The sequence below is a fragment of the Caretta caretta genome, chromosome 14 (assembly GCF_965140235.1).
Source record: "Caretta caretta isolate rCarCar2 chromosome 14, rCarCar1.hap1, whole genome shotgun sequence".
NCBI classification, from domain to species: domain Eukaryota; kingdom Metazoa; phylum Chordata; order Testudines; family Cheloniidae; genus Caretta; species Caretta caretta.
In genome coordinates, this window is record NC_134219.1 from 35843692 (window position 1) to 35867106 (window position 23415).

General features: G+C 45.5%; 2 protein-coding genes across 2 annotated transcripts in view; one reads left to right on the forward strand and one right to left on the reverse strand.

Moving 5' to 3' along the window:
- Positions 1-23415, reverse strand: part of LOC142069220 (E3 ubiquitin-protein ligase TRIM11-like) — a 264114-nt gene that overhangs the window by 19389 nt on the left and 221310 nt on the right. The gene's annotated exons all lie outside the window — the stretch shown is intronic.
- On the forward strand, positions 12361-13346 carry LOC142069092 (olfactory receptor 14A16-like). The gene has a single exon (XM_075119460.1). It carries the CDS (start codon positions 12361-12363, stop codon positions 13318-13320), a length of 960 nt encoding a protein of 319 aa, XP_074975561.1. The 3' UTR covers positions 13321-13346.

The following is a 23415-nucleotide window of genomic DNA, read 5'->3' on the forward strand; positions in this document are numbered from 1 at the left end:
GGACGTTTCACCAACATCAACGTGGGATGGCCGGGAAAGGTGCATGACGCTCGCATCTTCAGGAACTCTGGTCTGTTTCAAAAGCTGCAGGAAGGGACTTTATTCCCAGACCAGAAAATAACTGTTGGGGATGTTGAAATGCCTATAGTTATCCTTGGGGACCCAGCTTACCCCTTAATGCCATGGCTCATGAAGCCGTACACAGGCAGCCTGGACAGTAGTCAGGAGCTGTTCAACTACAGGCTGAGCAAGTGCAGAATGGTGGTAGAATGTGCATTTGGACGTTTAAAGGCACGCTGGCGCAGTTTACTGACTCGCTTAGACCTCAGCGAAACCAATATTCCCACTGTTATTACTGCTTGCTGTGTGCTCCACGATATCTGTGAGAGTAAGGGGGAGACGTTTATGGCGGGGTGGGAGGTTGAGGCAAATCGCCTGGTTACTGGTTACACGCAGCCAGACACCAGGGCGGTTAGAAGAGCACAGGAGGGCGCGGTACGCATCAGAGAAGCTTTGAAAACCAGTTTCATGACTGGCCAGGCTACGGTGTGAAAGTTCTCTTTGTTTCTCCTTGATGAAACCCCCCGCCCCTTGGTTCACTCTACTTCCCTGTAAGCTAACCACCCTCCCCTCCTCCCTTCAATCACCGCTTGCAGAGGCAATAAAGTCATTGTTGCTTCATATTCATGCATTCTTTATTCATTCATCACACAAATAGGGGGATGACTACCAAGGTAGCCCAGGAGGGGTGGTGGAGGAGGGAAGGAAAATGCCACACAGCACTTTAAGCACAGCACTTTAAAAGTTTACAACTTTAAAATTTATTGAATGACAGCCTTCTTTTTTTGGGGCAATCCTCTGTGGTGGAGTGGCTGGTTGGCCGGGGGCCCCCCCACCGCATTCTTGGGCGTCTGGGTGTGGAGGCTATGGAACTTGGGGAGGAGGGCGGTTGGTTACACAGGGGCTGTAGTGGCAGTCTGTGCTCCAGCTGCCTTTGCTGCAGCTCGACCATACACTGGAGCATACTGGTTTGGTCCTCCAGCAGCCTCAGCATTGAATCCTGCCTCCTCTCATCACGCTGCCGCCACATTTGAGCTTCAGCCCTGTCTTCAGCCCGCCACTTACTCTCTTCAGCCCGCCACCTCTCCTCCCGGTCATTTTGTGCTTTCCTGCACTCTGACATTATTTGCCTCCATGCATTCGTCTGTGCTATGTCAGTGTGCGAGGACAGCATGAGCTCGGAGAACATGTCATCGCGAGTGCGTTTTTTTTCTTCCTAAGCTTCACTAGCCTCTGGGAAGGAGAAGATCCTGTGATCATTGAAACACATGCAGCTGGTGGAGAAAAAAAAAAGGGACAGCGGTATTTAAAAAGACACATTTTATAAAACAGTGGATACACTTTTTCAGGGTAAACCTTGCTGTTAACATTACATACATAGCACATGTGCTTTCGTTACAAGGTCGCATTTTGCCTCCCCCCACCGCGTGGCTACCCCCTCAACCTTCCCCCCTCCCTGTGGCTAACAGCGGGGAACATTTCTGTTTAGCCACAGGCAAACAGCCCAGCAGGAATGGGCTCCTCTGAGTGTCCCCTGAAGAAAAGCACTCTATTTCAACCAGGTGACCATGAATTATATCTCACTCTCCTGAGGATAACACAGAGAGATAAAGAACGGATGTTGTTTGAATGCCAGCAAACATACACTGCAATGCTTTGTTGTACAATGATTCCCTAGTGCGTGTTACTGGCCTGGAGTGGTAAAGTGTCCTACCATGAAGGACGCAATAAGGCTGCCCTCCCCAGAAACCTTTTGCAAAGGCTTTGGGAGTACATCTAGGAGAACCGCGAATGCCAGGGCAAAGTAATCCTTTCACATGCTTGCTTTTAAACCATGTATAGTATTTTAAAAGGTACACTCACCAGAGGTCCCTTCTCCGCCTGCTGGGTCCAGGAGGCAGCCTTGGGTGGGTTCGGGGGGTACTGGCTCCAGGTCCAGGGTGAGAAACAGTTCCTGGCTGTCGGGAAAACCGGTTTCTCCACTTGCTTGCTGTGAGCTATCTACAACCTCCTCCTCCTCATCATCTTCTTCGTCCCCAAAACCTGCTTCCGTATTGCCTCCATCTCCATTGAAGGAGTCAAACAACACGGCTGGGGTAGTGGTGGCTGAACCCCCTAAAATGGCATGCAGCTCATCATAGAAGCGGCATGTTTGGGGCTCTGACCCGGAGCGGCCGTTCGCCTCTCTGCTTTTCTGGTAGGCTTGCCTCAGCTCCTTCAGTTTCACGCGGCACTGCTTCGGGTCCCTGTTATGGCCTCTGTCCTTCATGCCCTGGGAGATTTTCAGAAAGGTTTTGGCATTTCAAAAACTGGAACGAAGTTCTGATAGCACGGATTCCTCTCCCCAAGCAGCGATCAGATTCCGTACCTCCCATTCGGTCCATGCTGGAGCTCTTTTGCGATTCTGGGACTCCATCATGGTCACCTCTGCTGATGAACTCTGCATGGTCACCTGCAGCTTACCACGCTGGCCAAACAGGAAATGAGATTCAAAAGTTCACGGTTCTTTTCCTGTCTACCTGGCCAGTGCATCTGAGTTGAGAGTGCTGTCCAGAGTGGTCACAATGGAGCACTCTGGGATAGCTCCCGGAGGACAATACCGTCGAATTGTGTCCACAGTACCCCAAATTCGAGCCGGCAAGGCCAATTTAAGCGCTAATCCACTTGTCAGGGGTGGAGTAAGGAAATCGATTTTAAGAGCCCTTTAAGTCGAAATAAAGAGCTTCATCGTGTGGACGGGTGCAGGTTTACATCGATTTAATGCTGCTAAATTCGACCTAAAGTCCTAGTGTAGACCAGGGCTGAGAGAAACAAGCCATACCGCAGAAGCATTTGTAAGCTGGTTTAACCATGTTTACACGAGGGGTTTTACCGGTATAGAAATGTTGCCCAAAAAATCGCACTTCCAAGCAGACATTGCTATGATGGTGAAAGTTTCTAGTGTCGATTTGGCTTATGTGTTTCTTTTTGTGAGATTACATGATAAGTTCAATGTACTGAGACATTGCTTTCAGTGTGTGTTTGCTAGTCAAGTACACTGCTCACATGTGTGGTGTTGTCAGTGTACATTATTGTGAGTGTATACCTGAGCTGAAATCAAAGTGCATGTGAGTTTTCTGTTCGTGTGTGTCCATGAGAATGTACAATATCATGTGTTTATTATGAAAAATATTGCATAACTTTTGTATGTGTTGTCAGTGCTTCTTCTGGTGTGCAAGTGTGCATTATTGTTGTGTTTGTGAATACACAATATTGTGTGTTTATTAGTGAAAAATATTGTGTGACTACATGAGAGTTATGACTGTGGATTATTGTGCGTGTGTTTCTACGGGTACATAATTGCGTATTTATGGGAAAATATGATTTTGTGCGTGTGTGTTTGGAAGTGAACATTAATAAGGACTTACCGCTGAGCCTGGTATAAAGATCAAAAGCTGCTGTCTTCCTGCAGCTCCTAAGATAGTGAGATTTGAGTCTGTTCAAAGGTGATGCCTCAAAATGCATAATTTCCTCCCATTCCAAGTGCAGCTCATTTCAGGAGTCCTTCAACTTTTGTATTTGCTGTCTTGTTAATTTTAAAACAAAATTTGCAAGAATTATTTTGAGCCACATTTTCAAATGTCACTTTTATTCTGCATCCTGAAAGGACTCCAGAATGGTGCAAAAAAATTCCATATTTGGGCTTTTATTTTCAAGGAAATCTAAAGAAGTTAGTGCAGTAGATAGGAGTTGGGAACTTGTTCCAGGCCCATGTCCTCCAAGGTATTATGCACCCAGATCTCATGGGACTTGGTTTTTGGTTTTGCCACTGACATAGTTGGTGGCTCTGGGCAATAGCCAATACTTGGTGCTTCACAGCAGGTGAAAAATCAACTCATCCAGTGCTGAACATGAAATGTAACTTATTTTTTATGCCCAGAGGCAAGCTCAGAAGAACTCAGTTCCCATTCAGGCATCAAATTAAATGGTGCCCATGGATGAATTTAATCTGAGAACGACATCAGCCTCATGATAGCTTCGAATGGATGGAACTGTTATAATTCAACTCTATAGATGATGTGAAAGTAGAATGAAATATATTGAAATTATAATTCATTGAAGAAATGCTGCTTGAAGGGTTTGTTGAAATATAGTTGTCAGGAAGAGAAACATTAAGGAGTGTGAGACAATGGGTCCTCAAACTAATTAACTTAGAGCTCCTACTGAGGTAGGAGATTGATAAACGTTAGTATGCAAATAAGATATGTACGTATATTTGTCAGTTTCTGCTTCCTTTTGTCTCTTATGTTAAATTGGCTTTGGCTTATCTGTTTAAATAAGTTAGCTTGAGCTTTTGCAAGAGGCACACATATCTGGATGCATTGGCAAAGCGCTTTGCTAATAAACAGAGTGGTCTGACAAACCTTCTGAGTCTTGAATCTGAGTTTGACAATGATCAGGAAAAAAAGTTCCATTATTCACTGCTCTATCTAAAGTGTCTGTATAGCTGCCATGACTGCATTCCATCATGATGTTTTCCAATGTATAAATTGCAGGTTTCACCAAACAAAATTTTCACAGAAAGTCTTCACTTTCCTTGAACATTTTCTGTTTTTCATTTAAAGAAATGAAAACTGGAAAAACAAATAGCTTTGCCTTAAAATTGTATTTTTAATTTAATTTAATTTAGTTTAGTTTAATTTAATGTTTTTTGACAGTTTTCAGACAAAAAAGTTCAGATTTGAGAAATGTTGGGGATTTTATTTAACAAAAAAACCATAAAAGTTTCATGAGGAAACAAAGCTTCCAACCACCTCTGTTTTAATCATTAACTTTTTAATATATTTATCCTCACCCCAACCCTACAAGGCAGGGCAGTACTATTATATCAATGCTATAGATGAGAACTGTTGTCCGGACAGAATGACGTGCCCAAGATCACACAGGAAACTCATGGCAAAGCAGGTAGCTGAGCTGGGTCTCTCAGGTTCCAGGTTAGCGTCCAAACCACCTGGACCTCAATTCCTGCTGTCACGCTGTCTGGAACGGCTCACAACCATGAGTGCCAATCTCAGGTCAGACGGTCAGAACACAGGGCAGACACCCCAAACTGGTGGTATATTCGATAATTAGATTTCACCAAGCCAGTAATAAATGTGAACTCCTGGATGACTATATTAGTATTACCATGGAGTCACAGACAGTCCCCTAGGATCTCCAGCCAATCTTATCAATCAGATAAACTGGACTTTGTGATAAAAGGTTATTAAAACAAAGAATCACATTCTATTGGGTTACTCCCAACCCCAAAGGGTCAGTCACTTATCCCAGGTCAATGGATACTCTTGATCTCACAGCAAAGGCAATGCTGGCAGCAAATTTCTCTAGTAAACTAACTAAAGTTTTGTTAGCTAAGAAAAGAAATGAAAGTTATTGAGAGTTTAAAGCAGGTAAAATACATGAACAGGTTTGGACAGTCCAAGTTTGTCAGTCCAAAGTGACAGCAGAGATGTGGTATCTGCTAGTTTTCCATAAGTCTCTCAGGGTTACCCAAGATAACTTTGGGGATCTCTGTCTTGCATCTTTTCAGGTTTCAGAGTAGCAGCCGTGTTAGTCTGTATTCGCAAAAAGAAGAGGAGTACTGGTGGCACCTTAGAGACTAACCAATTTATTTGAGCATAAACTTTCGTGAGCTACAGCTCACTTCATCGGATGCTTTAGTGGAAAACACAGTGAGGACATATATATATACACACAGAGAACATGAGAAAAAAACCAAACCAAAAAACCAAACCTGTAAGGAAAGTGATCAATTAAGATGAGCTATTACCAGCAGGAGAGCGGGGTGGGGGGAGGGAGGGGGGAAACTTTTTGTAGTGATAATCAAGGTGAGCCATTTCCAGCAGTTAACAAGAAGGGGGGAAACTTTTTGTAGTGATAATCAAGGTGGGCCATCTCAAGCAGTTAACAGGAACAACTGAGGAACAGCGTGGCGGGGGGGGGGGGGAGGGAAGAAATAAACAAACATGGGGAAATAGTTTTACTTTGTGTAATGACCCATCCATTCTAAGTCTCTATTCAAGCCTAAGTTAATTGTATCCAGTTTGCAAATTAATTCCAATTCGGCAGTCTCTCGTTGGAGTCTGTTTTTGAAGTTTTTTTGTTGTAATATAGTGACTTTCATGTCTGTAATCGCATGACCAGAGAGATTGAAGTGTTCTCCAACTGGTTTATGAATGTTATAATTCTTGACACCTGATTTGTGTCCATTTATTCTTTTACGTAGAGACTGTCCAGTTTGACCAATGTACATGGCAGAGGGGCATTGCTGGCACATTGCTTGCATCTGGAATGTTCCCTGAAAGTGTCCAAACAGCTCAGAAAGACAGAACCATTCCCTGGATCCATTCTCACATCTGTCTTCCCCAGAAAGCAATCTGGCAAGTGTTTCCATCACAGCATGGGTTTTTCCTCTGATGACTAAACGCAGACTGGGTCTGTGGATTTCTCTTTGTCCAACACAATGACCCTTGCTTTGAAGGTAGCATGTTCTTCATTTACATTTCCAAGGCTCCAATTGCATTTGATGGGCAAACGTAATTACCGGGATACATGCAATGTAAATTGCAATGTAACAGCATACAACAATCCTTCCTTAGTTTTCATGAAGTTCACACATCAAATAAATTCACACTTTTGATCTAGGGTTAATTAAGTAGAGGGATATACATAATTTAAAGGGATAGCATACAACGGGTTACAGATAAGTGAAGGCAATATCATTCCCATTTCCTTTGAACTAAATTAACACTTGAGTGAATTAGTACACTTAACATTTCTTTGATAGTCACACGTTAGTGATGGTAATATAGTATGTAGTCCTGTTTATTTGCCTGAGATAGAATTTTGGGTTTTGTTTGCCCACTTGAATTTTGAGGTTTTTAAAATAGAATTGTTTGTGTCTTATACCCTTATCAACATATGTGAACAAGGGGGGGGGGGGATGGGACACCTTTGTGTGTTGCTTCTGCCTACAGATGGGGGTTTTTCAATACAAAGAGGAAAGATAAGAAATAGGGTTCCAGTGTTGCTGGATATGGCGGGAGTTTGATATACGAGTGTATAATTGACGGCTGCCTGACTCCTCTCCCAAGACAAGGTCAAGTAACCAGTTGGGAGGGGCCAGGGAGATGGGGGGAAGCTGTAAGGAACACTAAAAACCAATGAAAAAGGTAACCTTGACCGGTGCATAACTTCACTCCCTACCCCTCCCATGGGGTACAAAAGAGGTGGTACCGAAGCCCCCACCCTCAAGACGCTCCAAAACGGAATACGACCATAAATTGCAAGGGTGGTACCAGGGTTCAGGGTACCGGGGCATACACTACAGGTATAATTAAGCCCACTACAAAGGAGGAGGGAGAGGAAGCTCTGTTGGTGTAAAGAGCTGTGGTTATGTATTGCCGGCAGTTTGGACACTGGCTACCTGCTTTCTGTCTGCATAACAAGAACCAAGGGAGGGTAGGGGAAGCCCTAACAACATACAAATGAATTGGCCTATTGCTCTGACCTGAGCTGGCCTGTCAGTGTCACAATTGCTACATGACCAGAGGGAGTGACATTACTCAGGTATGTCACCACAGGGATTAATAAACCCATGGCTGGCCTGGATCCGCCGACTCGAGCTCATGGGGCTTGGGCTCCAGGGCTGAAAAATTGCTGTGTAGACATTCGGACCCAGGCTGGAGCCCGAGCTCTAGGATCCTACACAGCAATTCTAAGCCCCACAGTCCAAGCTCTGCAACCCCGAGTCAGATGACCCAGGCTTGCCGAAGCCATGCCACAGGGCTTTTATCCCCGTGTAGACATACCCGAAGGCCCTGGGACTCATGACACCCGGGTTATTTTCCTCAGAGCTGCTGTGTGACCTCTGGCCAGTCACTTCCCCTCTCTGTACACTCTGAAAAATGAGGATGATGATACTGACCCAGCATGATAAATCACTTTGAGATCTACAGCTAAGTTGTATTGTTATCTCGATCTACCGGGTAACCAGGCACAGAGCAGGGAAGAATACCTGAAGAATGCAGCTGGGTGGGAAATGGGTTTCCCATCCTGCAAGACTTTTCAAGATTTTGAGAGAGACAAAGAAGGTGAGGTATCATTTTTTATTGGACCAACTTCTGTTGGTGGATGGGACAAGCTTTCGTGCTTCACAGAGCTCTTCCTCTGGTCTGGAGAAGAGAACCATAGTGTCCAAGATCAGTACAAGGTGGGACAGATTGTTATGCATAAGGGGATCACACATATCGTAGGAGACCACTTAACATGAAGTGGGCGATTAACACTCTGCAGAATAGGCAGCAGGGCCCATTGACTCCAAAGGAGCTACAGCCAATTTACACCTGCTGGGCGACCAATGTGAAATAGAAAAGGAGTACTTGTGGCACCTTAGAGACTAACCAATTTATTTGAGCATGAGCTTTCGTGAGCTACAGCTCACTTGAGCTGTAGCTCACGAAAGCTCATGCTCAAATAAATTGGTTAGTCTCTAAGGTGCCACAAGTACTCCTTTTCTTTTTGCGAATACAGACTAACACGGCTGTTCCTCTGAAACCTGTCAATGTGAAATAAATATTTTTTAAAAGTCATGCAGCGTTGCATCTGCAGCCCATTGAGCTTTTTAGTTTAGTGCTATCTGTAGTAAGAGAAAAATTAATATAATGGCTGAGAAAGAAAGAAAGAAAGAAAGAAAGAAAGAAAGAAAGAAAGAAAGAAAGAAAGAAAGAAAGAAAGAAAGAAAGATTGATTCTGGGCCATTCATCCCAACAGAAGTTGAAGATGATATACTTGAAAACTGTGCAACACTGAATTCCTCCAAAGTTCTATCCCTAGAGGGACTGAACCATTCTTCGCCACCAATAAAAGTTACACTTGTAATTAAACCCATGGGGCAAAGAGCTAAGAAAGTGCAGACGGGTTCAGAACTTTTGAATCCGCTTCGGATCACATTGGCAGGCAAAAAATATGGATTTATAACTGTGTAATGGGCTAGATCCCCAGCTGATGTAAATTGACATCGCTCGACGGAAATCCAAGGCCCAGATTCCCAGTTGGCGTAAATAGGTCAAACTACCATGAACTCAATGGAAGTGTAACAATTTACACAAGCCCATGACCTGGACCTTAGTTTTTAGTCTTCACCTCTGGGTACCTCTTGGTGACTGACTTCAGTCAGACAAGGCAGCCTGAGCTGTGGGTTCCTCTAGCAGAGGCATCCCAAGAGCTGCTGATACAATGCAGGAGGAAAAAAAAGTCTCTGCTCCCCCAGAAGTGATTACGTGATGTTAATAAAGGAACAGGCTATTCCAGGCCAGCTAAGATTCTGGTGCGACAAGGCTCTTCGCTATTGTGGATCATGTGTCTGTGTTAGAAATCGCTGTTTTAGTCCCTTCCAAACCTGAGATTCTATGATTCATTCTACAAACACCTTGGGACATGCTTTGGGCCTCTACCCTGCCTTGTTTTTAGCCAAGGGTCCTTCCAGGGATGTTGCCAACAAGTGAGATAAAGGGCGGGTACTGTTCTCCCTCTGTGGGGTTAGAGTTGGGCAGGTTGTCAGGGTGGTTTGCTCCAGAGGTGAGATCAGAGCTGGGCGTAAAGCCTTGGAGACCGGATTCAACTATTTAGCCCCAGAGTAGGGACATCCTGGGCTGTGACAATATCTGAACCCTGCACAAGACAGGATCAGCTCTAGAGCTGGGAGGAGTTTTCAGTCTCTGATCCCATTTAGTCCTTCGTCTCCCAGCCAAGCCTGTCCAAGGAGGGGAGTAGGGAGCGCCCCTCTGTGGAGTGGATCCCTGTCTACTAGGAACTGCAGAGAGACTCAGGAAATCCAGCGAAGGGACATGGAAACTGCTGCTGGATAATACAGTGATGGGGCATGAGAGAGAGATGACCAAAGAATCCTGGCACTGGAGGATCAAAAGCATCGCACGTTGGGAAAAAATCCACAAAGACCAACAGACTACATTTTTGCTTTCAATTCTACATGTGAAGGTATTAATATACAGACAAATTTAATAATAGAGATATGAATTGTAATTGGAACTTTTAAAGACTTTTATTATCAAACAGCTAGAACCTGTCAGATTTCTTTTCAGCAGAATGTAAGAAACGAAATATAAGTTACAATTTGAACTCTTTAAGGAATTAACTTTCAGTCTAGTCAGACATCTAGATCCAGTCAGAGAAAAAGAAGGTGGACAATGACTTTGCATCAGAAATCAGAAATGTTTGCAGGGTTTAGCAACCAACAACTAATTTCTTTTCAGCTAAAAACTACTACAAACTGGGAATTGCACATTGCAAACCAAAGAATATTGGGATTTGCAGATTTCAAAAAAACAAAACCAAATATCTGAGTATAGGGGATACTTTCTCTGAACATTTTTGTTTAGTTCAAAAACTCGTTTTCCTACAAAAAACTCATTTTCCTACTACTACAAAAAAAATCTAAATTTCCAAACATCTCTAATTTGGAATGGAACTTTAAACAAGGGAGGGGAACACTAATACTGTTCAATAATACCATAATTTCAAAACCATTTTTTCTCTTGAAACTGGGTTTGTTTCTGTGTCAAAGGGATAATTACTGGAAGGTCAAAATTGAATAAGCAGCGGAGCTGATACCCACAGTTGATATGTTATGCACACTAGCACCTTTAGACTCAGAGTTGAACCACCAGTTAAAGCCAGTCTATCTCAATGTTGCCAAAGGACATACAGGAGGTAAATGGGACTAGAACCCATATTTCCAGGATTTCCTTGGAAGTTAACAAGATAGACACAGGACCAGGATTACAAAGGGTTTAAGCACCTAAAGAAGGAGAAAAGCGCCTTTGGGGATTTACAATAGCATCTGAGCAGGTTAGGTGCTATCTTTTAATCCTGGCTCACAGATAACACAGAAGCTTGGCTGGAATCAGGGAACCCCGGTGGCGACTGTACGCCCTGTGTTATGCTGGGGTCAGACTAGAGGGTCTGAATGGCCCTTTTGGCGTTCTCACCTTTGTTTCTGTGCCCTTGCCTCTGAATCTCTGCTTCTGAGCTGTGAAGGACTCCAGGGCGTGAGTCCTGCTAGTCCTCAGGAAATAGATATGGATAAATCACCTTCCCACAGCATCAGTCCTTTAATGTCAGTGCAGCTCAACGCCAGCTACTCACAGCTCATCTGCAGAGAGCAATCGGTTTGAGTCTAGTTCAATCGCAGAATGAGGCTGAAAGGATTCTCAGATACCTGTGCCATTAGCTTCTAGATTCTGCTATAAAGATAGATAATGACCAAAAAATCCTAGTGCTGGATGACTGAATGTGTCTTCCATTGGGAAAAAATCCACAAAGACTAGCACAGGAAGTTTGCTATGTCAATTAAATGTGTTAGGGGATCAACATACAGGGAAGAATTAAGATGATAAATATGAATTACAATACGAACTGGTTAAGACCTTTCCCATCAGTTTAATCAAATACCTACTGCTGACTGGAATTTTTCTCCCATCAGGAAAATTTTTACTTTTCACTGAACACCCTAAATCCATTTCTCCCCCTTCCCCCCCCCTCCCCAGTTTTTGGCAACTGAAAACTTTCTGCTGAAAACTGATTTTTTTTTATTCCAAAACCAATATAGTTTGTTTTTTTAAGTTTTCATTTTTTTTTTTACAAAACAATCCCAAAATGTTTGAGAAAAGCAGACAGATTCTGAGATGTGTTGTTATTTAGCTTAAAAAACAATCTCCATTAAAAAGAACACAGCTGAAAATTTCCAACCAGCCTCTATGCACAGAGTTTGGGGTGGAAAAATGACAGATGAGCTGCTATTTACAATGCTGGGTGAGTCAACATCATATTGCCCTGCAAAGTGAGAATCAGGCTGTGTTAGAATTTTAGTTTATCAGTTTCATACCCAAGTTGTGAGAATTGTTGGGTTTGGAGTGAGCTTTGTTCCATCCTTCATATTGCATTTTATCAAGCCACACCTTGGGCCAAATCCTCAGATAAGATAAAGTGACGAAGCTCCATTGACTTTAAAGGAGCTGACCTAATTTACACTAGTGTGGTAACATGACTCATTGATTGTGAGAGGCGAGGAGCACTAACAACACCTACTCATTGTAAGTGATGAGTTCTGTGCACCTTTGACATTCATAGAATGAGATATTAGGGAAAGGGGAATCAGGGCCATTTCCTCTGTCGCTCTAATCCTGACCATTTTCTTTCTCATTCCCTCCACAGACATCGCACAGTGTACTGCGGACGAAAATGTCCAACCAAACTGCTGTGACCGAGTTCCTTCTCCTGGGATTCTCTGACATTCGGGAGCTGCAGATTTTACACTTTGTGGTGTTTCTACTGCTTTACCTGATATCCCTGCTGGGGGACCTTCTCATCATCACAGCCATAGCCCTTGACCGCCACCTTCACGCTCCCATGTACTTCTTCCTGATGAATCTGTCCATCCTAGACCTCGGCTCCATCTCTGTCATCATCCCCAAATCCATGGCCAGTTCCCTCACGAACACCAGATTGATTTCTTATTCTGGATGTGTTGCCCAAGTCTTTCTCGTCATCTTCTTCGCTTCAGCAGATTTTGCCTTACTGACCATCATGGCGTACGACCGATACGTCGCCATCTGCCAACCACTGCACTATGAGACAGTGATGAACAGGACAGCATGTGTCCAAATGGCAGCCAGTGCCTGGATCATTGGAATTCTCTACTCTGCACTGCACACTGGGATCACCTTTGAAATCTCCTTCTGTGGAAGCAACGTGGTGGATCAGTTCTTCTGTGAAATCCCCCAGCTCCTCAATCTCGCCTGCTCTGACTTGTACCTCATTGAAGTTGGGTTTCTCATCTTTAGTTCATTCTTAGGCTTAAGCTGCTTTCTTTTCATAATTGTGTCATATGTTCAGATCTTCAAAGCAGTGCTGAGAATCCCCTCTAAGCAGGGTGGGCATAAAGCCTTCTCCACCTGCCTCCCTCACCTCACCGTGGTGTCCTTGTTCTTTAGTACTGCTGCCTTTGCCTACCTGAAACCCACCTCCAGCTCAACCTCAGGTCTGAATCTCATAGTGGCTGTTCTCTATTCTGTGTTGCCACCAATGATGAATCCGATCATCTACAGCATGAGAAACAAAGAGATCAAAGGTGCACTGAGTAAACAGATAGGTTGGAGGTTATTCACTAAGAACAAAATGTCCATATGTCTCCTTCGGTAGCAATTTCATTCTGTATTTCTTTATAAATAAAATCTGATGACATTATTGCCTCCATGAGAAAATACTGTGCACTCTGTTTATGCGGAATTGGGTATTTGCACTAGTAAAGATACAGACAAACATGACTCAGGAAAAAAAGGAGTTTCTATAGGTTTACACCAATGTAAATAAGATTGGAATATATCATATACTGCTACCGATCACAATACTACCTGAGACCCTTGCCTATAAAATCAGTAGCCATAGCAGAGTCCCTGGTGAGATCTTTGGCTCTTCTTATATTTTGGGATAAAAACTCAGATGGAGATATCGATGCATTTGTTCTTTGTGTTTTTTGTTTGTTTGTTTGTCAGATTTTTAGCTTATTTTTGCTTAACTGGTTGATTGGTGGTTTTGTTTGTTTGTTTATTTTAGGAGGTTTTGGCGGTGGAAAGGCCTGAGAAGATGGTGAGTATTTGGTGAGATGGGATTTTCAATGTTTGTCCCTTCTTGGGAGTATCCATATGTCATCTCTTTGATGGGGTTTTCTGAGCGAACTGAAGGTTTGCTCCCCACAATGACAAAAGAGTGCAAAAGAGGATTATGCATGGCTTAGTTCCTACTGACATGATTATGTGTAGATTGTTGGGATATTATTGTATTATTAATGATATGTGTCATAAATATAAAGGGAAGGGTAACCACCTTTTTCTCCACAGTGCTGTAAAATCCCTCCTGGCCAGAGGCAAAACCCTTTCACCTGTAAAGGGTTAAGAAGCTAAGATAACCTCGCTGGCACCTGACCAAAATGACCAATGAGGAGACAAGATACTTTCAAAGCTGGAGGGGGGGGGAGGGGGGGAACAAAGGGTATGTCTGTCTGTGTGACGCTTTTGCCAGGAAGAGATCAGGAATGCAGCTCAGAACTCCTGTAAAAAGTTAGTAAGTAATCTAGCTAGAAATGCATTAGATTTCTTTTGTTTAATGGCTGGTAAAATAACTGTGCTGAATGGAATGGGCCCATTGACTCCAAAGGAGCTACAGCCAATTTACACCTGCTGGGCGACCAATGTGAAATAAATATTTTTTAAAAGTCATGCAGCGTTGCATCTGCAGCCCATTGAGCTTTTTAGTTTAGTGCTGTCTGTAGTAAGAGAAAAATTAATGTAATGGCTGGACATGGGGTCTCCCAGGTGAGTGCTTTGACCACCAGGCTACAGGGTAATTCTCATGTGGTCTCTCTCCCTCTCTGACCCAATGATTCTTTAATGATTTAATCCAAAGTAGAACAGCTTGAACAGGAGAGGTTGAGGGAGCCCCACGTCGGAATATCCCACAGCCCAGTGATAAGGACACTCACCCAAAAGGTGGCAGATCCCCCTTCAAATCCCTTCTCCTCCTCAGGCAGAGGGGGGACTTGAACTGGGGGTTTCCCCATGGCCAGGTAAGTACCCTAACCACTGGGCTAAAAGTTAAACAGGAGGGCCTTCTCCTTCTCACACAAAACACTGGAGGGGCCTGACCCAAGGAGAGGGTTCCCAGGTATGCATCACAAGCAGGGATAGGCGCCACTCAACAGTTCGACATAGGCAACTATCTCTGTGAGGGGGCGGAGCGTGGCACACCCGAGTCTAGTCATCATCTCCCAGTGGTCAGGTTAGGCACCTCCCCACCGCATGCTGGCAACTGTGGATCCCATTTAGGTGTTTACCTCTCCCCATTCATTGAACAGGGAGCCTGGGCTCCAAACACAGGCTTTAGGAATCATGGGGATTTTCTAAGTGCCTAAATGTTAGGTGCTGCAATGCTCATCGTTAGAATACCTAAAGGCAAGATTTTTAAAGGTATTTAGGTGCCTTGTGGGATTTTCAAAAGCATTTAGGTACCTAAATCCAATTGAAATCAAAGGGTGTTTTGAAAGTCCTACTAGATGCTTAAATACCTTAAAAAAACCAGGCCCTAATTCCTTCTGTGAATCTAGCCCTGAGTGTCTGATATCCCCGAAGAGGCTTTAACAATATCATCCCAGAAGACTGAAGACAGATCCAAAAACCGTATTTTTGAGCCCTTCCTAACACTGAAGGGCTTTGTAAACTGCAGCCGTATCCAGACATGGGTTCTACAAATGGCCCTGTCCCTTTAAAATGAGCCAGACACAGACCCCAGGACCAAAGACTCATGAGTTTGAGGTTTTAAAATATAAGGCTGCTCCCATCTCAGCTGAGATAGGGACCACCTCACCTCTAGATCATGCAGAACAATCTGGTCCCAGCAGGGTACACGAGAAAGGCTGATAGTCATTGGATAGCTGACAGTCAGTGGTAGCTGGGTAGCTTTGAAAATGAGGCCTCTTTGAAAATGTCAGCTGAGGCCTTTGTCAAGTGGAAAATTATCTATTGTCATATTTTACAAATGACCCCTCTCTTCATCATTGGCCAAACAGAAACATCCATCCCTGAGCTTTGCAGTGTTCAACATCCAGCCTTGCCTTCATCACTGCCTAGGGGTGCACAGGGACCATTCCCCCGCCAGGCCGCTAGTGACTATGTTGGCATAAGCATCGAAGTTTGTGCCTTGTGATGGCTTCATGGTGGCCTTAAGAAATGGACTGGGGGTCTTTGTGCGGTTTCTAGAAGACGTGCCTCCAACACACAAACGTAGGCATCACTGGAAATAGATTTGCACTCTTGTGCTCCATTACTATAGAGAGGTCCAGAAGTATGCAGAAAGGAATCCTCTGTCCTATATAGCAAGGGTCCCTCCAGGGCAGGGGAGAAGCACACGAGCGGGAAGTGGGGAGTGAGGGAAAATCACACAGCTGCCACCTGGGCTTCTATATGTACTACTGAAAAATGTCAGACTTCAGAACCTTGGGCTAATCATCTGGCCGCTTAGGGTTAGGGTGGTGCAAAGAAAATTAGGATACAAGGGGACAAGACAGAAATCTCTCTATATTAAGTCTGGGATATTCAAAAGGGTCTAAGGACATTAGTTGCCTAACTCCCATTGTGCAGTCAATGGGAGTTGGGCACGTAATTCCCTGAAGCCACTCTGAAAATCCCTGTCACAGCTCATGGCCCGCAGTGAAAGTTCACTGTACGGTTCCAGATTCTGCAGCACCCACAGCCCCTTGTGTCTGCTCTAATTGCACAGGATGCTGGAGAGTCAGTCACTGGTTCCTCCAGAGGGCCAAGCCCATTCCTGGGGTCTCCCCAAGGATATCAGTGATTTTGCACCCAGGATACAATGGGTCCCTTCTGCTGAGCTGTTTTCTACTCTCTCCCCTGCTAATGCCCCCTGGGGATAATCACAGCTCTGTGCTCCTCACAGGGGTTTCCTAGGGGATGCCCCACTTGGTCTGATTGCTTTGGTTGCTCTCAGTAACTGAATCCCTGGGCTGATGTTATGTCCCTGGCACACCAGGCTTGGTGCACCACGCTGTGGCAGAGCCTGGGAATAGATTGTGCCCCAATAAGGCAACTTGAGAGAGCAAGACTGTCCCTCGCCTTCGGCCCCTGAACATCTGAGAGGAGCTGAGGTCTCAGTTCACACCCCATTTCCACGTGGATGCTACAAACATTGTCGAGCAGGATGGGACAGGCTGGCTTGGGAGATAAGAGATGAAGTTGCTGCTTTCACCTCTAAGTCACCTGTCCAAACCCAGCCCCACTGAGCAGGAGCCGAGGGCTAAATACGCAAAAGCATTTCGGTGCCGAAGTCCAAAATTTACATCCTCAAAAGCTCTGCGCAGCGGCTGCCTAACCCTGTAAGCACCTACATTTCCCTGGATAAAGTCCACTGTGGTCGCTATTGCAGAGGGATGCAGATGGTGGTGTATCAGTTGTAGAAACCCAAGGTTTGCTCCAATAGGCTCTTTTGCAAATGATAGGGGTAATGTTTCTGAAGTTCAGGTGAAGCCCAGGCCTTAGAACTTGAGAAGATAGACACAGGGCACGGATTATAAAGGGATTTAGGCACCTACCTATTCTAATAGGTGCCCAGTGGGATTTACAAGAGCACCTAAGCAGGTTAGGTGCCTCACTCCCATTGAACGTCCATGGGATTTAGCCACCTGGCTTACTTAGGAGCTTTGATTAATCTCCCTAGGTGCCTGTCTCCATCGGTAGGTGCCTAAATGCCTTGAGCAGTGCAAGACGGTATATTCCTGAGGTACAAGGCTGGGAGCTGGGGGGATCTGGCTGGTGCCTTTCTTTGTGTGATTCACGAGTGGCTCTGGGAGCATTCATGCAATCTAGCTGGGTGTGTGGCTTCACATGCTTCTGGACTGAGTGATAACAGCACCTGGAGGGGTTTGCTGTTAGTCGCTAGCAGAGCACAGTGAGAGACACACCAGGCTAGTGAATTCAGGAGCCACAGCCATCCCACAGTCCCAGGTTGCAGCCCGGGGAACACCATCACACACTCCCTCTCTGCCTAGGCACACAGCATGATGGGAATGACTTTTGGCTGGTGTTGGATCACAAGACACTTTGTTATTGGGGCAGGGGTAATAAAGGGTTGCGTATCCTTCTTGTGTGAATCAAGGGCAGCAGAACTGTGCTTGACATGCCCTGACTGAGGAACTCACCCTCAAGTAAACTGCACTTGCTAAGCAGGGGACATGGGTGCCAAAGGCCAGTGGAGTTGTGGGTGGCTGGCTGGCTGGCTGGGTGGGGCGGAGCGGAAGAGGCCAGAGCAAATGCCTGGACAGCGGAGAGAGCAAGGTGCCTTTCTTTCCGTCCACCAGGGTGGGCGGTGAACTCCACAGATGTATCTCTGAACTCTGGGTCTTTGCTAACCAAGGACAACAGCTGTGAGTGGGGTGCGGTGAAGGGAAGGGCATGTTACAGGAACTTTTGGTTGCTGGACTTAAGAACCTGAGGCAAAAGGACACTGCCCAGCATACTCTGGGGTGGGTGTTTTGCTCATGGTTTATGTTATGAATCCTGCTTGCAGTGTTTTCCCAAATGAATGGCAGCTTACTTTCCCCCTGTTTATTAAAAGTTTCTCTTCTACACTCGGTGAGTGCTTGTGAGAGGGGAAGTGTTATCTCTAGAGGTGCCCAACGGGGGATGTGTAATTGTGCCAGGTTACTAGTTGGGGACTCAAGTCGGTGTTGTGTTGCATTGTTGAAAAGGACCCCCAAGATATTGAACGTGGCCCATGTTGCTGCCGACTGGTTGTTGTTGGCAGAAGGGTTACACAGGTTTCTTAAAAGTGAAGGGGCAGGTTCTCAGCTGGTCTAAATCATTATAGCTGGGTAGATGCGACCGCGCGGTGCTGCTGGCTGGGAGAGCTGCCTGAGGCAGAAGCCTCCAGCTCGCATGATATTCCAGGCAGGACTGAATCTCCATGAGATGAAACTTAAAGAAGAGAATGACCTGGAGTCTCTGGCTCCCATTCAGTGCTCTAAGAGGATGAGCGCCATGTCTGTCCAGGCGCCCCGATCGACCTCACCGAGGTCTGCCAGGAGCACCCAGGAGACGTATGCCGGCTATCAGTCCTATTGCACCGTCTGCCGTGAAGGCAAGGAGCTGCTGCTGTGTAGCAATTCAGTACCGCGTCTGCCAGCAGCACCCAGGAGACGTACGGTGAGCTGAGCAGGCTCCAGGCTTGCCGTGGTATGGCATCTGCACGGGTAACCCAGAGAAAAAGGCGCGAAATGATTCTCTGCCGTTGCTTTCACAGAAGGAGGGACGGAGGGAAGGGGGGTCCTGACGACATGTACCCAGAATCACGTGCGACAATGTTTTTGCCCCATCAGGCATTGGGAGCTTAACCCAGAATTCCAATGGGCAGCGGAGACTGCGGGAACTGTGGGATAGCTACTTACAGTGCACTGCTCTGTAAGTCGACGCAAGCCACGGTATTGATGACGCACTCCGCCGACTTAATGCACTTAGTGGGGATATATGCGATCAATTGAATAAAATCAGTTTCTAAAAATTGACTTCTATAAAATCGACCTTATTTCGTAGTGTAGGCATACCCTAAGAGAGTTAAGCATCTAACTTCCATTGTGCAGACAATGGGCATTGGGCACCTGTTTCCCTGAAACCACTCTGAAAATCCCTGTCATAGCTCGCATCCTGGAGCAAGTGTCCACTGTATTGTTCCAGATTCTGCAACACCCATACCCCCCTGCTTCTGCTCTAATTACACAGGATGCTGCAGTGTTGGTTACAGGTCCCCCCCCAAAGAGGGCCAAGCCCATTCCTGGGGCCTCTCCATGGAAATCAACAATTAGTACCCGGGATACATGGTGCCCATTCTGCTGAGCTGTTTTCTACTCACTAGATATTACCTCACCCATCTTGTCTCTCTGTTCCCGGAAAAGCCATCTTTAGAGAGCAGGACAATCCCTGGTCTTCGCTTCCAGCACTGGACATATGAAAGGAGAGGAGGTCTCAGTTCACACGAATGCTATAGCCATCTCGGCGCAGGATGGGACATGCTGGCTTGGGAAATAACAGATGAAGCAGCTGCTTTCATGTCTAGGTCACCTATTCAACCCAGCCCCAGTGAGCAGTGCCCCAGTGTCCTCCCCTTCTGAGCTCTGTGAAAAATTGGTTTTGTGCCTCATCCTTGGACACGTCATGAAAGCACCCACCAAACATCTCATCCATCCAAACTAGAACGTGTTAATCCCCTGTGAGCAGCCTCAGCAGAGACCATGGACCAGCGCGGACTTGAAGAGATCATCTCAAAATGGGAGAGGGTAGATCGGGCTCCCAGTCCCCTTCACTACATGGTCTCTCCATGGAGATTGTGATAGCCATCAAAGGAGCCAATTGTTGCCAGTCAAAGTAAAGGTGGGTTCTGCAGGGATGGGCTTTAGGGTGGAACCAGAACCTCAGATCCTAAGCCCCCTCACCTGAGCTTTGGGGAAGTGAGGATCCCAAGAAAGAGCCCAGTGTCTGAGCTGGGTCCATCTCAAATTAATTTGCAATTTCCTGATAGAAATAGTCTTTTTCTGTCAGTCACACAACCCTCAGCTCTTACATAGCAGGGAAGGCCCAGTCCTGATCCCACTGCAGTCACTAGCAATGCTCCCACTGACTTCAGCAGTTCCAGGGGTTGATCATAGAGGTGCACGCCGTGTGTTCATTAGAGCAAATTTCTCCAAGGAAATTTCTTCACTTCACAGGTTTTTGTTTCATTTTCCCCCATTCCATGGAGAGGTGGCCACATCAAGCAAAGGACATTTGTATGGATGGAAATGTAGGTGGGGAAGGAAATGAAGTGACCTAGTCCAGGGTTGCAGTTTGGAACGGAGAGAGCTACAAATGTGGGCTGGGGCTTCCAAGCTGACTTACCCCAGTTCAAACAGAGAGATGTTAATGGCATCCCTGTGTGTTCCCACACTGGTCATTGGTGCGGATACTCCCCCCATGGAAACCAGGAGTGATTCCACTGGACTCAGTGAGACTCATTCTTCTCGCCTTCAGCCTGGTGTAAATAAAGAGTAACTCTAGTCGAGTAAATGGAGCTGTTTCTCCTCTTACTCACCCAGTGAGGAACTCAACAGAGTTAGACCATGTCAACACTATGGACCTTACAGCTTTTACCTTTACCGCCGTGTCTACCCTTCGGATCTTTCTTCCCTTATCGCTTGGGTCGGTCAAACTTTTGTTGGTCGGGGTGGTTTTTTCACATCCCAACCGACAAAATTGGTAGTGTAGGCAAAGCTTAAGGTGGGGGCTTTTGGTTAACTTATTGTTAGTTATGTTAATTGAAGGATGAATTCACAGCCGTCAATCTCAATGAGGTCTGTGATTGATCCCGTCATTAGTACCTCGCAATTAAACAATACAAGGCAGCAGAAGAAAACTGGAAGTTATGGAGGGGCTTATAACTCCAGAAGCCCTTGGTCAAATTACAACAAATTTGGAACTCGAATGCTACCCAGGCCTGCCTGAGGCACCCAAATTTCAAAGCTATTCGAGTAACCATTCAGCTTCTAGTGCACTTCCAAAAACTGAGCTTTAAACCATACAGAATGGCGGGAATGGAAATCCTCTAGCCCTCCTTCTGTATTGGCACAAGCGCACAATCCAACACGCAGACTTTCTTAAATTCCATTCTCATTTTGGGTCCCCCAAGATTTCGTGGGGGCCGTGCACTACCTTGGGTAAAATGAGACAGATTGAGACCATTTTGACCTGCATCACATCAATAATTGGATCTCTAGCTTTGAGCAAAATAAACAAACCTAGAAACTTGTAACTGGGCTCATATCTCCACAACCCTTCGCTCAAATGACCCCACATTTAAGTCACTAATCCAACCCTGCACCCTCCTAAGGTACATTAAATTTCAAAAGAATCTGACTAAGCATGTCTTCTGTTTTTTCCTTTTTTTTTTTTTTTAAGAAAGGAGGACCTTTAAACAGAAGTCATGATGCAACCTTAACTAGAAGGGCATTGCTGTGATGGTAATAATATTCATCAGTTCATTTACTGGTTGGGTACCCATCTTGCAGGTTTCTATGAACCCTGCTATTGGTATATTCCAGGAGCATTGAGATGGGATTGTGAAGTTCAGCAATGAGAATCTCAGAGACAGGAACAAACAAAAAAATCGACATCATGGCACAGATATTTAGCTCATGTAACCTGGCCGAGTTCCATAGCACTCTGCCAATTTACATTCGCTGAGGAACTGGTCTAATTGACTTCAGTGGGGCTGGGGCTGACTTACACAACAGCTGTTTGGGGATCTGGACCCTCTGAGTCCAAGGCAGCTAGAGGTGATTTACAGAAACTGGGGCACTGACCCATTCACTCCAGTGGAGCTACCCTGATTTGAACTTGCTGAGGATCGGAACCATTGATTCCAATAGGTCTCGGGCTGATTTCTACTCTCTGGCTCTTTGTATTTCATCAGTTTCTCTGACATGAATGTCTCGTGTAAATTACACATTTTTAAACAGTGCATCTGCAGCCAAAGGAGCCTTTTATTTTAATGTCGTCTGCCGGAAGGAAAACAATGTTACTACTGAGAAAGAAAGAAAGAAAGAAAGAAAGAAAGAAAGAAAGAAAGAAAGAAAGAAAGAAAGAAAGAAAGAAAGAAAGAAAGAAAGGAAAAGACCTGGGCTATTCATCCCAATAAAAGTTGAAGATCAGATGCAGAAAATCTCCACAACACTGTCCCCAGTTCTGTCCCAAGTGGGAATGAATCACTCTGTCACCCTTACAAGTTATACTTGTAATTCATCCCTAGACAAAGAGCTAGGAAAGAGGAGACTGGTTACGAATGTTTGTTTGACTCTTCTTTGGTTCAGTTTCACAGGCAAAGGATATGGGTTGGAAACTGCATCATGGGCCAGATCCCCAGCTGGTGTAAATGGATGTAGCTCCCTGGAAGTCAATGAGTCAGATCCCCAAGTGGTGTAAATAGCCCACGCTACTCTGAAGTCAATGGAAGTGTATCAATTTACACCAGCTCAGGACCTGGTCCTTAGTTTTTAGTGTTTGTCTCTTAGTGAGGAACTTCAAGCAGCCAGGGCAGCCTGAGCTGTCTGTTCCTCTGGTGGCTGCATCCCAAGAGCTGCTGGTGCAATGCAGGAGAAAAACACCTCTGCTCCCCTAGAGGTGACTATGTGGAGTTAATGAAGGAACAGGCTATTCCAGGCCATCTGAGACTCTGATGCCAAGCGGTTCTTAGCTATTGTAGATCCCATGTCTGTGCTACAAATATATGTTTTATTTTGCCATCCTGTGGGGACCCCCTTTGTGATCCAGCCCTGCCTTGTTTTTAGCTAAAGGTCCTTCAAGAGATGCTGTCATCATGTGAGATGCAGGGCAGGTGCTGTTCCCCCTCTGGGGGGTTAGGGTCAGCTAGGGCAGGTTGTCAGGATGGTTTGCTCCTGAGGTGAGAGCAGAGCTGGGCTCACAGCCCTGGAGATCAGATTCAGCTATTTAGCCCCAGAGCAGGGATATCTTGGGCTGTGCCCTTGTTTGAAGCTGGCACAAACCAGGATCAGCTCGAGAGCTGGGACTGACTTTCAGTCCCTGATCCCATTTAGTCCATCACTTTCACCCAAGCCTGCCCTAGGAGGGAAGCAGGGAGCGCCCATCTGTGCTAGGAACTGCAGAGAGACCCCCTGCAACTCAG

Excerpts from the sequence above, each read along its gene's own strand:
- LOC142069092 (XM_075119460.1), top strand. The coding sequence starts at position 12,361 with ATGTCCAACCAAACTGCTGTGACCGAGTTCCTTCTCCTGGGATTCTCT.